At 40.4% G+C, this 14,096-nt stretch overlaps 1 protein-coding gene across 1 annotated transcript in view; it reads right to left on the bottom strand.

Moving 5' to 3' along the window:
* Positions 1-14,096, bottom strand: part of LOC308410847 (adenylate cyclase 9) — a 42,294-nt gene that overhangs the window by 5,396 nt on the left and 22,802 nt on the right. The window contains exons 2-9 of the mRNA XM_080904496.1: positions 9,164-9,336; positions 6,131-6,241; positions 5,481-5,737; positions 3,993-4,095; positions 3,172-3,380; positions 1,903-2,062; positions 1,539-1,681; positions 225-248 (exon numbers count right to left, since the gene is read on the bottom strand). Coding sequence (XP_080760622.1) covers positions 225-248; positions 1,539-1,681; positions 1,903-2,062; positions 3,172-3,380; positions 3,993-4,095; positions 5,481-5,737; positions 6,131-6,241; positions 9,164-9,336 — 1,180 coding nt within the window. The remainder of the gene's footprint in view (positions 1-224; positions 249-1,538; positions 1,682-1,902; positions 2,063-3,171; positions 3,381-3,992; positions 4,096-5,480; positions 5,738-6,130; positions 6,242-9,163; positions 9,337-14,096) is intronic.

Below are 14,096 nucleotides of genomic sequence, written 5' to 3'. Positions count from 1 at the left end.
ATCACTATCTGTTGAAGGCATAGTGTGTTTTGTCTTGTTTTATCTTTAATTTTATTTGATAGTGAGAGACAAATGTAGGAAGTAGGCAGGAAGCTGACATGGATTAAAGAGCTTGGTTGGAATAATAACCGAGCCCATTCAGTTGAAGCTTTTTGTCCAGTTTTAATGTGAAATGAGAAGTGAGTAATAATGCACTTCAAAACATCAACAATAATCATACTTACCAGAAAAACAGACTCTTAGTGACACTGAAAGAGAAAAAGCAGAAGCAACATTAATTCATGAAATAAGAACATCAAAAATGATTTCAATTCACGGACATTATACTTGTTCATAGCATGAAATGGCACGCAACTGTAAAGAGGAAAGAATTCATTAGTTTTTATGTTTGTCATTGATGCCTCAAAAGTTTTGAGGCAGAGATTTTTGCGACTGACCCTGTTATGTATGTATTTCCAAGAGTTCATTTTTCAGGGTGCAAAATATAGGGAGGAGAACATTTAAATCAAACATGCAAACCGATTTACTAATGTTTAAGACACACAGTTTACTGTTAATTGCATCGATATTTAATTTTTGCGCTTGATATCGAAATGAACCTGACCACATTTAGAAAACAGCACGACTTTTGTAAATCACTGTAAAACTAACAAATTCTTCTTGTGGCAACTATTTGGGGATTGCGCTCACACCCTATTTTGCAAGTTGAGTTAAAGAAGGGTGCTAAATACAATGTGAGAGTTTATTGAAGTGGCAACCAGATGTTGAAAGACACCATTTCAGCCCCATTTGCAGTGAGCAATCGAGTTAGGCAAAGAAAAATGTTGTCCCAGTTTGTTTAATCTTTGTGATGATGACTGTAAAAACTGGGTGCAGGGTTGGCAATTTGCTAGTCAATCATATTATCTATGGAGATGGTCTTGTGCTCTTTAGTCCTAGTAGTGCTGGTCTAGAGCAGCTCCTTCACATGTTATGTTATGTTGTGGAACATGACATCAGATGTAATGCCTGCAAGCGTACTGTCATGATTTGTAAACCAAAGAGGGCAAACACCAAAGATTTCCAGAGTTTAAACCATCAGATAATACAAGGTCAGGTATGTTGGATATCTTATTAAAGATCAAATGACAGACAATGACATTTATAGGGAATGTCTGATGATGTATGCACAAGTGAACATCCTCTTATGTAAATTTAATGCATGTACAGACTTTAAGGCACATCTGTAGGTGAATTCCAGGAAAGCAAGTTTACGGAAACTTCATGTAGCGTATAATGACGCCATGAGCTTATTATCGAAGAGACCAAGATTGTTAAGTGCAAGTGAGATGTATGTGTTTCTATGGATTATGAATGAGAAATAAACAAAAGCTGACTGAATGGACCTCCCTCCTTGAAATTTTCATCATCACATTATCCTTTATAATTAAGTAAACTGACCAAATGACCATGCCAAAAAATACTGCATGGGTTGTAAAGAGCAAAACTATTACTTCCTTTTATTGACGTCTCCGCAGTAAAATAAATGCATCTCATACCTGCAGGGGGAGCTGAAGAGCAAAGCCAGCAGTGCCAGTCCCACCAGTGTTGCTAGTGTTGAGCGCATCCAGTAGCTGAGCTGGCAGAAGTTACAATACTGAATAATAGCTATGATGACAGCACAGCAGATGAACATGGTAAACTAGGAAAACAAGAGACAGAACACAATATCAGTCAAAAAGGTGTAGATCATACTGTAAACAATACTAACTACAATACTTCTTACATACTGCATACAGCAGTTAAAGACATAATTAACGATGAAGTAAGACAAGCAGAACTTGATCAAACAACAGTAGCAGTATTTAATACTCTAAAGATCCCTTTTTAAAAGCATAAAATAAACATGAAATTTTAGTTCACCTGAATGGAGTGATGCATGTCACAAGCGACATGGGAGAATACTGCCACAGCAGGCAGGGACACCAGGACAGCTCCTATAAAGTGGCGTGCTATCCAGCCTGACATGGCCGTCATCAGCACTCGAGTGCAGGTCAGCACACTGTCCAGATAAAAAGCCATCCTGGAGAGAAAAGAAACCCAGAAAATGATGACTGATACAGATGACATGTGAGAGATTTTATAGTTTTATGTGTTCTCATGTGATCCCAGCTTGATTAATAAACTGGCTGCAGATATAATTATTAAAGGGCTGATTTATATATGATATAGATGGAAACATTTCCTCTCTCTTTTTGTTTTAGGGTCTATACATTTTCTTTCTGCACAGATTTTACCTGTAAGTCCAATATTAACCATGCCAACATTTTTTTCTTCTGTCTCTCCTCCTGGTCATCTTTTAAATATACTTTGAGGTGAGCAAAGCACCCACTCAATTCTTGCGTTAGACAGTTCCTCTAGCCTCTGATTAAAAGTTCCAAAAATCAGCTTGGGACTTAGCCCTCAGATGGGTTGTACACAGCTTGAAGATAAGAGTACCACTGTCTCTACTATCTCTTCCCTCTTAAAAAGAACAAGGAAATGATAAGGACCATCCATCCATTCTCCTCCACTTATCCTTATCAGGGTCAAGGGGGAAAGAGGTAGGGTACAGCATTGACAGGCCACCAGTCTCACGCAGGGCCAACAACCTATAATGCCCCAATGATAAGGTATTACAGAAAATCCAAGCGTACCAAGAATTCTTCTCTCAACATACTTGAGAAAGAAGTAGAGATGATGTGTGCACATCTAGGCTGCCCTCACCTGGACCACACACCTCTCCTGCCAAGTCGGGAAGGCCCATAAGAGGCGTTAGTCTGTTGGGATCTTAGAGCATACTCACCTCTCTCATCCCCTGATGGCCAAACTTCTATCAGTCAACAAGTGTGGTGAGGACTACAACAGCTGGTGAGGGTGGTAGGGTGTGCTTACAGTACCATACGACTACTATCATGTTGCACTATTATTTCTGTATATACTATCTCACTGTGTTTATCTGTTCATTTCCATATTTCTTGTCTATTTTTATACTGCTGCCCCACCTAGAGCTGCTCAAAGTTTTGGTTTTTATTAACAGGGAATATAAATCTATTCTATTCTTTGTATTGCACTCCTAATTTAATAAAATATGTTCAAGACTTTCTGATAATGTCTGACTGGCTTGAGCCTCTCCTGCATTCAGTATCTCACCGTATGGCAATCAGCAGAGCCAGGACCTCCAAAATTGTGGCTACAGCTGTGAGAATGAGTGCCGGTGTGGATGGGTTCTGCTGGGTAACAAGCGGTTGAAGGAAACAGGCCAATGAAAGAGCCAGAAATACTAAACAGCACAGGAGCATGTCCAGGAAAGAACTGAATGTTGGGCTGGCAAATGTCTGCACCGCTGCTTGGGTCTCGACCTGGGAGGATGGGAAAAGAGGAAACAGAGGGCAGGAAAGAAAAAAAGAAAGAGTATAATCGTAAAAATATGCTTATTAAGGTAGCGTGAAGGGGATTCATAAATAAGAATGAGGTGTTAGAGGAAATCTGTCTTAATACTGGTGGTATATTAGGAAATTTAACCACAGAGCAACTACAAAAAAAAGCTGGATCCCCCTTGAATAGAATGAAAAAAAGAAATAAAAATGAATGTTACAAATTTAACAAGCTTCAATAAATCTTATTTGTGATTAGTTACATATTATTTGTTAATGAGACTGTAGCAACAGCAGCAGCCATGTCCTTAAGATGCACTTCTGATGATACACCAGCAGAGGACATCACAACCTAAAACTAAACTGCTTCTAAGGTCCTGCAGTGATTTCCCTTTGCCGCAGTCTTGAGCGGTCTGGTCATAACGCAGCACTATCGGGCTACCAGACACAGACAAAGAGGAAAACATGAACAAGCTAAGATAAATATATAGAAATTCAAGCAAGCATACTATGCGTGCTTATCTGAATGACTCTCAGATCTTAGCTAGACCAAAGGTAACTATGTTAGGCAACATTTCATCACACACAAACACCTACCTCCTCCTGGTAGCTTATCCGGTACGCAGACTCCAGGCTCTTCTCCAGGAAGGTGAGGCTCAGCTTGTTTATTGGAGGTTTGTAAAAATAGTCCTTCATGAGACTGCAAGAGACACACAAAGTTACATTTTACAAGTACTTTCAGCCATTTTCACACATTCACTGGAACCCTCAGCATTTTGTAGACAATGGAGGTGCACGTGAGAGCACAAATGTGAAATTCAGACATTGCTTTACAAATAAGATGTTAATGTTAAAGAAAAAACATATGTTCACAGCCTTCCCACAAATGTATCATTAACTAAAGCAACTATAAACGCTGCTAAAATGTATTAATTGTTCAATTATTGCTTTTTAATCTCTCCTAACCAACTTTATAATGAATTCATCCAAGCCATCAGTGTGTTTATTAGACCCCATTCATAGAAGGCTGTTCAAAGAAGTCTTACCATTAAGTGCTCTATTTATTTTTACTAACTGGCTACCCACCAGAGGCCTTTAACTTTGCTTAAAAGTTGATCCAATTAGATTTCCAATATTCATATTATTTAAAAGATTCTCAAAAAGAATGTTGTAAATCAGTTATGTGATCATTTGCAGAGGAATGGTTAAATGGAATGGATACAGTCTTGAATTCACCATGGCACCGAAAAAGCACTAGTAAAGGTTACTAATGACCTTCTTAAAGTCTATGACTGTGGACATTGCTGTGTGTTTGTCCTCTTAGACTTCAGTGTTGCATTAAATACTGTTGATGACGTTGAACATTTTATGACTTAAACTAGAACGCAGCACTGGCATTAAAGGAAATGCTCTGCACTGGTTTGAATTATATTTATCTGATTGGAGTCTATCAGGAGCCAACACTACTCCTCTTTTATACTCTCTACATTGGCTCTTAATAGATTGTGTTTTATTATATCCTTTTTGGCTATTATGGCACTTAGTGTTCTTACTTATTTTAGTCATTTTGTGTATAACACTTTGTGATAGTCTATGAAAAGTGCCTAATAGATCAGCTTTACTTGTTTGTTTAACTTTACTTCTAAAAGCTTCCTGAAAAATGTTCTGCTTATCCAGAAGATCATATTCTCGCATATTTCCAGATTCCTTTCATTGGCTTCCTCTACACACAAACCTTGAATATACAGGCCACATCATGTCTTAAAGACCTCACAGTACTATGTTACCACAATGTGAGCACTTAACTATTAGACTTTAGCTTTCAGGCCCTCGTCTGTGGAACCAGCTCACAGTTTGGATTCAGGAGACAGACACTGTCTCTACTTTTAAGGCTAAAAACTTTCCTTTTTGATAAAGCATATAGTTTGGGCTGGATCATGTGGGCCTGAAGCCTCCCTTAATTATGTTGCTAAAGACTCAGTGTGCTGAGAGGCTTCCCATGATGCACTGACCATTTCTTCTTCATTTCGGTGCCCATGTATTTATACAGTACGCCACTACTGCATATTGTTAATGCTGGATTACCTATCTTCTTTGATAACATCTACAAAGTGAGCATCACTCCTCTCCCTGAAGTTCTTGGATCGCAGAGGTAAGAGCGCTGAATGATCCATCCCCATGGCTCCTCCGCTCCATGTCTTCTTCTCCTTCTCCTGCAGCATCTCACACAGTGACGTCTGGCTGTTGGTCAAAGCTTCTAATCGAGGACTAAGCAACCCGTTTAAAGCCTTGGGGTTGCAGCCTGCAGAAATCACTGGGGAGCACTTCAAATTTGAGGCATCCTGAGGTGAAGAGGTGAAAGAGGTACTCGACTTTACAAAGAAGAACGTGTGATGTGGCTGTGGAAATGGGTCAGAAATAGTATGAAGGAGTCTGAATAGGAAATATGAAAGTTACAGGCTGTGCTTCAGCTGCACCAATTTAAATGGTTGTCTCTGTGGCACAGTTCATCTGGGACCCATAGAGTTCTACTTCTTTGAACTATTTTTGAGACCTTTTTTAGCTGCCGGGTATGTGTAAATGAAATATCTCTATGTGCCCATATTTGCTAGAACCATAATGACAAAAAGTAGACTAGACTATGAGTCTTTCCAAATGTGAAAGTCAGACAAATAACATTTTGACTGTTTAATATTGTTTTCTCTGTTTTGTTAAGGTGGTATCAACTAGCTAACCTTGCCACTGTTGGTCTTGTGGTCGTCATGGCAGCCATTGTGCACCATGCCTTCTTCCAGGACCTGATCCTCCCCTGCTATCAGTGCCACGCTGCAGGAAAGACAGGGGGACTGTGGGGTGATTAGACGGGTGACACAGAAGGAAAGGGAGTAGAGAAGAAAGGAAGAGAATTCATGAAGTAAGTGACGCAGATCAAGCAGAGCATACGAGCTGATAAAAATACAACAAGATACGTCGGTGTGATGCAGCTTTGCTGTGAGGGCAAAAGAGCTAAAATGTGCCATTAAAAGGCAAAGCAGGAACGCTAACATGTTTTAAATTAATCTAACAAACTCTGAAACACTTATGATAGTATGTTTCAATGTTTAAAAAACAGTGATGGCAATAAAAGAGTTAACAAGTTGTGTGTAGGAGGTCTGCACTGGCTCAAGGTCTTTATTTTCAGGCGAGTGTGTCTGCGAGAGCGAGAGATCTGTGTGATACTTGTTGTGCTATGACTGACCATGACACAGAGAAGCACAAGGTGCCATAAAGTAGTACTGTGTAGCTTAAACAATGTAAATACAAAGAGATGGCAAATAATGTACACCTACTTGTCACATTAAAAACATGGAAACATTTGTGATTACGCCTGCTGTTCAGGTTTCATCCTTTCACCTGCTCACAGTTATTAAGCTTTTTTTTTTCTAAGATGTCTTATCCTTCAGTGTGAGACTCATCCAGATTTGTGTGAGAGCTACGCTGAAGATGAAAAGCTGCAAATGAAGAAGTGATCAGTGGTAGGCAGACAGGTTTTGGCAGTACTTCCAAGGTCCCCTCTGCTTGAGTTAACTCATTTCCATACTGGGATGAGAAGCCAACCCCACCTTCCAGCCCTACCTCTTCTACCACTCACATGCCTTCCTTTTTTCTCTACTGCACCTTCACTCTCCACCTGTCCGGGTAGAGATAAAAGAGCTGTGCAGAGATCGCGGGGTGCAAACAGATGATTAATTTGGGTGAATTTATGCTACAGCAGTAAAGGTTTTTGAGGCTAATTAATAAAAAAAATGATGTGTTAAGGGTTTTGCTGAGTATGTTATGGCGGTACAATTTTGGCAAATGTGAAAATTTCCCTTCAAGGCAGAAATAAGGAGAAGATTGGCGATGGACACACAGGTAGGTCCATAAGCGTGTGGACAATGACACAGTTCTCATAGTCTTGCCTCTGTACACCACCATAGGGGATTTTAAATAAAGGACCAAGACTTTCAGTTTTAATTTAAGGCCTTTAACAAAAGTACCGAATTAACTGTTCAGGAATTACAGCCATTTTTATACGCAGTCAGACAAACTAAAATTATTATGAATATAAAGATTGTTCTAATATTTGGATGAAAATCCTTTGCGGTCAATGACTGCCTGAGGTCTACAATACATGCTGTTTTTCTTCCCTTGAGATGCTCTGCCAGGCTTTTACTGCTGCTTGTTTATGTGTCTCTCTGTATTCAGTTTTGTCCTCAGTAACTGAAAAGCAAGCTCTACTGGGCCAAGCTCAGATGACTGTCTTGGCCATTAAAGAATATCCAATTCTTCAGAATTTTCCAGAATATCCAACACCTTCTCGAACCACCTGCCTGCTCACCCTCCTGTCAATTAGATTTTTTTCCCCAACACCTAACCAGTGGCTCACCCCACTGCTCGTTCCGCGCCCATCCCAAGTAAGCAACTCTGAAACATTCACTTAGCTCATTACTCTGGTGCTCGCCCATGCCGTAGACTGGAAGTAACTCTCATCTCTTCTCTCCTAGAGTTGCTGTTCTGAGTTACCAGAGACTCTTTCCAGCACTTATCCCTGTGAAAAAAACCTTCCAGTGCAATAAACTCTGAACTGTGAGCTGTTGTCTCCCGGGTGTTGCTTTAGAGTCTATTTCACAGTTACACATTTCATCACTCATTAATCTTGGTTTCATCTGTCCAAAGAAGGTGTCTTTGAATACAGACTTTGACAATGATATGATTTTTTTAACAGTATTTTTCCTAACCATGGCATTAATTCTATCTTTACTTCAATTGTCTTGTGTGGTCTTTCAGGACTTTTTGGTGTTGCTGAGCTGGTCAGTGCATTCAGTGTTTTTAACAACGCATCAGATTGTTGAATTGTCCATTGACTTTTTCTCTCTCTCTTCTCATTTTGGTTTTCAGCCCAATGATGGTCCTCCTTCGCTTTCATCTGCATCTCTTCAGACCTCATATGGAGTGTCAGTTAACAGCTAAATGAAATCTCAACACTTAGAATCAGATTGAGATATTACATCTGCTTTGTCTGTTTGTTGGGACGGGTCTCACTTGGCCATGAAACAACTATCCAAACGTCCTCTGAAAAAAGGGGAACTATGTATAAAAATGGCTACGTTTGTTAAACCTCATGAATTAAAGCTGGGAGTCTGCATCTCGTCACACTTCGCTTGTTTAATTTTTTTTAATCCACTGTGGGGTTGCACAAAGTCAAAAATGACCAAACTTGTGTCACCAGCCAAATACTTATGAACTGTATGCGATCAGCACTATAATGCTGCCTGCATTTTTGTTGCATAACTAATATGATTAGACAATATCTCTGTGTTTTTTGTTTAGATTCATACTCTTTAGAATTTAATATGCACTGAGGTGCCATGCAAACAGAAGCATATTTTATACAAGTGCACCAAATATGAAGCGGTAAATTAACAAAGATGCTCAAGGTTAAGCTTATGTAAAAAATATGGATGTTTTGCATGGTGTGGATCAAAGCAATTCTGTTTTTTAGCTCCTTTAACACAAGACAATAGAAAGCTCAATGCATGCAAAAAGAAAAATGAAAATATTTATCAAAGCTCCTGATACGCCCACACAAAAACACAGAGCAAAGATGAACATCGAAGAGATTGTGACAGAACATAGAGCTCAGTGTTCTTCCTCAGGTGATATAGCTGTACAATGATAGATGAGCCCAAGAAAATATACTTATATATTTAACTACAAAGCTGATTCCCTTAGAGACAGCAACTTACCTTGGCTCTGTCTTGGGGAAGGGTGCAGGCCGAAGGGGCTCCATCAGGCGTGTGCACTCTGGACGTGGGACAGCAAGGATCTGCTTGCTCCATCCCAGCTAATCCTATTTGGGAACAGGTACAGACGGAATGAGCCTCCATCTTCCTGCCAGAAATCAGATAGGTCTTTAGGCCTGAAGAGAGAAATGGAAACAAATAAAGAGAGGATGTCACTGACAGATCAGTTCTTATTCCCAGATCTAATTGGAAAAGGCCTGAGTTGGGCTTAGTTGTTCTTTTGTGGATAAAAGTATAGGCAGTTGTGGAGTTGTTTTAGGAGTCAGCAGAGGGTTTGTGGCCAGAATAAATCCCCACAGAGAATTATGCAAAGTTGGAAAATTCAAGTTTGCAGACATGATCCTTTTTTGTTTCCCTACACGTTTACAAAACTTTATCATCATTTTTGATGCATTTGTGCAGGTCTTTGCATTTCTGTCATTTCAATACACACAGTGTGAAAAAGACTAGCACTTTGATACCAAGTGACATCATCAGAGGCTGAAAAAGTTTACTTCTTTTACCAAAACTAGAAAAAACCCCAAAATAAACCAAAAAGAAACATTTGACCTAAACTAGTGGGTCACAATGTAATGGTTAATGTCCCAATGCTATATCTATCATTTCCAGTTGATATATACAAACAAGTAAAACTTCTTTCAAGAGTCCCATTTCCTGCCCACAATCATGTCTTCTTCATGTGAAAACAGCATTTTACGTTTTAATATTTGTCTAATATTTAAATGTTTTTGATGATCTGAAACATTTAAGTGTGACAAACATAAAAAAATAGGAAATCAGGGAGGGGGCAAACACTTTTTCACACCACTGAATTTCTCACCAATTCCCCCATAGCCCGAGGAAGGATTTCCGTATAGCAATTTCTGAATTAATTCCATTTCTCCTTCTTGATCTTCACTTTCTCCATAATGAGAAATGTAATCTTTCATATATGCGTAATATGGGTGCATGTGCATGTAAGTGTGGGTGTTCATGTATTCCTTTCCGCTGACCATGAAACAGCCAAATATTTGAACACCTGCTTCCTCCTGCCTCTATCAACATGTCCATTTCCATTACTCCTGCAAGTTATGTGTATTTGTATGCAACTCTTTGCTGTTGTGACACGTCATAGCCACACTAACAGGTTATCTGTGTTTGTCAGCAGCATAGGTTAGTACCTGCAACTGTGTGCTTAGCCACATAATTTAACTGTCAGTGAAGCTGCAGCCTCAGGCTCTGAGCATTGTATGCACTAAGTACTTCAGACAGGCCTGCCACTGGCTCTGCTAAGCCACCCTGGGGCTCCACTCTCTGACACACACACACACACACACACACACACACACACACACACACACACACACACACACACACACACACACACACACACACACACACACACACACACACACCACACGTATGCCACAAGGGAACAAAGTCTTAGTTTAAGATGAACACACGAATTAAGAAGCAAGACACAAAAATAAGAATGCATACAAAAAGATCGATGTACCGTTTATGAGACACTCACAAAAACAGCATCGCTAAACGCCTACACACTTAGTAAAACACACGTACACAAAGCAAGCAGAAGTATAGATGGATGACTTCACTGTAGCTGGGTGGATAGTCAGGTGGATGAGATTCAAGGACGGGAAATGAAAGCGGTAAACAGCAGTTACAATGAACCATTTCCCCGCATCAGTGATGCAGAATGGCACAGCAGATGAGGAGAGGCAGCAGGAAACTGAGGAGAGCTTTTTACTGCCTCCGAAAATGAAAATGTGCGAGAGTGAGTGTGTGAGAGTGACTGTGTGTCAAAGACAGATCCAGAGACACAAACACACACACACACCACTCGCACGCAGCATGACTGATTTCATTAGTTTGCTAATCAAATCCTACACTGCCTCCCATTATGACACACCGTCTTCTGCTTCTGCTGATGGGTCAACTAGGTTATTTTCCCCATCTCTTTCTGCTTCTCCTGTCTTCTTTTATCCTTTCTCATCAGTATCTCTGAAGCAGAAATGAGTTCCAGTGACATGCAGTGTTCTCACAACTTCCGCAAGTCATCCTGGAGTGACGCAGGTAAAGTAGAAGATGCCTTAAATGACTTTGAGTGGAGAAATGTGGTGTAATTGTTGCCTTGCCTTTTTATTGACATTTTCACAACCCAGATCGGGAGCCTTTGAGTTAGAGAGAGTGCCAGATTTTCATTATTTATTAATATATTTATACTCTCAATTAATGCAAATCGCGCAGTAAAAGCAAAGGCGCCCGCTGAGTAATAATAAAACTGCATATTATGGGAACCAACCCAAATTCATCTTAACAGAAATCCCTGGACCATTTAGCCTCTATTCCCAAATACTGTGAAAGCTTATTAAAAATAATGAGGTATGTCAAGACAGAAAATGTGTGTAGCAACAAATTACTAGACAGAAAAGATAAAAGGCAGAGAGAGCAGGTTTGCCAGTGCAAAGAATATCGATCCATTATCACTCCACTTCAGAAAAGTCAGGGCGACACATATTTTTCTTTCTGTGCTAGAGCAGATGGTCTGTTAGTTTAGAAATTTAAAGAAGAGGTGATGCAACACAGAGGCAAACATGCTCCTATCCCGACACTGTTAAATGTGTTTCTAGCATCAAATTGTCATGGCTGTGTGCAGGCAGGCAGAGAGGAAGGACACAAAATGCAGGACTCTCGGAGGCAAAAATGAACTCGGAATAAACTGCTTTATTGCAGGCTGCTGATAGAACAGAAGACTAACTAAACTGGAAAATATAAACTAACAAGCAAGCAAAACAGGTAGCAGAACACATAGCGTAAGGGTGAGTAGATATTTACGACGCAACAGAGAACAAAGGAATCACAGGGCTTATATACACGGGGGAGTAATCAGGGAATGGAAAACATCAGGGAGACACAGCTGGGAGGGATTGGGCTAACGATCATGGCTCAAGAGTTGGGAGTTCGTCTTGTAATCGGAAGGTTGCCGGTTCGAGCCCCGGCTCCGACAGTCTCGGTCCCAAGGACACTTGTCCCTTGGGCAAGACACTTCACCCGTTGCCTACTGGTGGTGGTCAGAGGGCCCAGTGGCACCAGTGTCCGGCAGCCTCGCCTCTGTCAGTGCGCCCCAGGGTGGCTGTGGCTACAATGTAGCTTGCCATCACCAGTGTGCGAATGTGTGTGTGAATGGGGGGATGATTGTGTATAGTGTAAAGCGCTTTGGGGTCCTTAGGACCAAGTAAAGCGCTATACAAATACAGACAGACCATTTAACGAGACAGGAAGCAGGTAAAACTGAACACACCGACACCAGACACGGACCTTCAAAGTAAAACAGGAAGCAAGAAACAATTTACAAAGATGCAGACCGACACTGAACTAAACCTAGAATAATAATCAATAATATAGAAATATACCAAAATATAAGAAACTGACAAAGCTGGGTCAAAATGACCCAGAACCGTGACACAAATTCAAATATTTGTTTGTTTTAATAGAATAAAATGTTTCAGTTTTGATGTGGCTAAGTTGTCTCTTTACCATTTTCAATTTAAGCCTCTATTTTATTTTTTTATATTTTGCTTCCCAGGAGCCACTCGTTTTCACTCCAGTCTTTGAACCATTTTCAGAGGAATGTTTTTTGGTTTGTTAAGCCACTTAACCCTGACCTCTGAAATATTCAAGCATAAAAAAGGGACCTAGCTAAAGAGGATGAACCAGTGTTGTGTTTAAATATGACAGATAACGTAGCAAATCTTTAGGCACTTTGCTACTAACAGCCTGACACAAAAATATCTTTTGTGAATATATTTTTGCCACAACAACATGATTCCCAAAGGATCATTAATAGAAATACAAGAGAAAGAGTTGAAAAGAAAAAAAGGCTGAGGTATGCCAAATTACAAAAGTCCTGGACTGAAAATCGGTGACAACAGGTCTGATGGGGTGATGAACCCAGAATAAATGAATAAATAAATGAATGTCTTTAAAGGAGCCTGGAGAACTACTCCTGAAGACTGCTTAAAGAAATTAGAAGAAAGCTGCCTAAGTGAGTTCAGGCTGTGTTGAAGAATAAAGGTGCTTGTATCAAATATTGACTTTCAAGGTCATTAGAATTATACAAACCAACTCACACCTCCGATCAGCCAAAAGAGAAGAGGAGCAAGATGAACAAACTGCCCAGGCTGGCAAAGTTTCCAAGTATGTTATCAGTGTGGTCACACGAGATTTTATGCAGCTTTGTGTGCCTGCTCCTGACCACTTGAGGACAATCTGTCATCTAACCTTGTAGCAGCTGAAATTGCGCTGTCAGCCAGTAGAGTATGGCTCGGATAAGCAGCTGGATACATAGCTCACTTCATTTAATAGGGTCCAATATCTTCATAGTATAGCTGCACTCTAAAGTCCTCGTGGCAGGATAAAAGGTCAGGAAACTGTGAGATCCAATTGATTCTTTCCTGCTGTGTAGGTTTCAGTACATCTGTCACTCTATGTACATTTGTTTGATAGTCTCTTAGGCAGGTATGTGATTGTGCTGGCCCTTCTACATCTCCCATGACCTTGGGTTAATTGAAGAGCATCATTAGCAGCAGCCTCTGGGCGGTATGGGACTTGAAGTGTCCTGTCTTCTGCTATCAGCTGACAGGGAACAGTAGATAACCTTTCCCCATGAGAGCCTAGTTACATTATCTCCCTCTCCAAGCCCTTTTGTTCAGGACAGAGGAGGGTGAAATGAGAAAACACTTTGCAAACAAATAACATCATCAGCCCTACTCCTCCCTTCCTCTCACCTCTTCATGGCACGTCCAAGCTCTCGTGGGACAATAGCCACCTCTGAGTGTCTCAGTGCAGAGGTTGGGTGTGCCAAAAAAAACATGCA

Source organism: Rhamphochromis sp. 'chilingali' (genome assembly GCF_963969265.1).
Source record: "Rhamphochromis sp. 'chilingali' genome assembly, chromosome: 15".
Taxonomy (NCBI): Eukaryota; Metazoa; Chordata; class Actinopteri; order Cichliformes; family Cichlidae; genus Rhamphochromis; species Rhamphochromis sp. 'chilingali'.
This window is presented reverse-complemented; position numbering and strand designations above follow the sequence as displayed.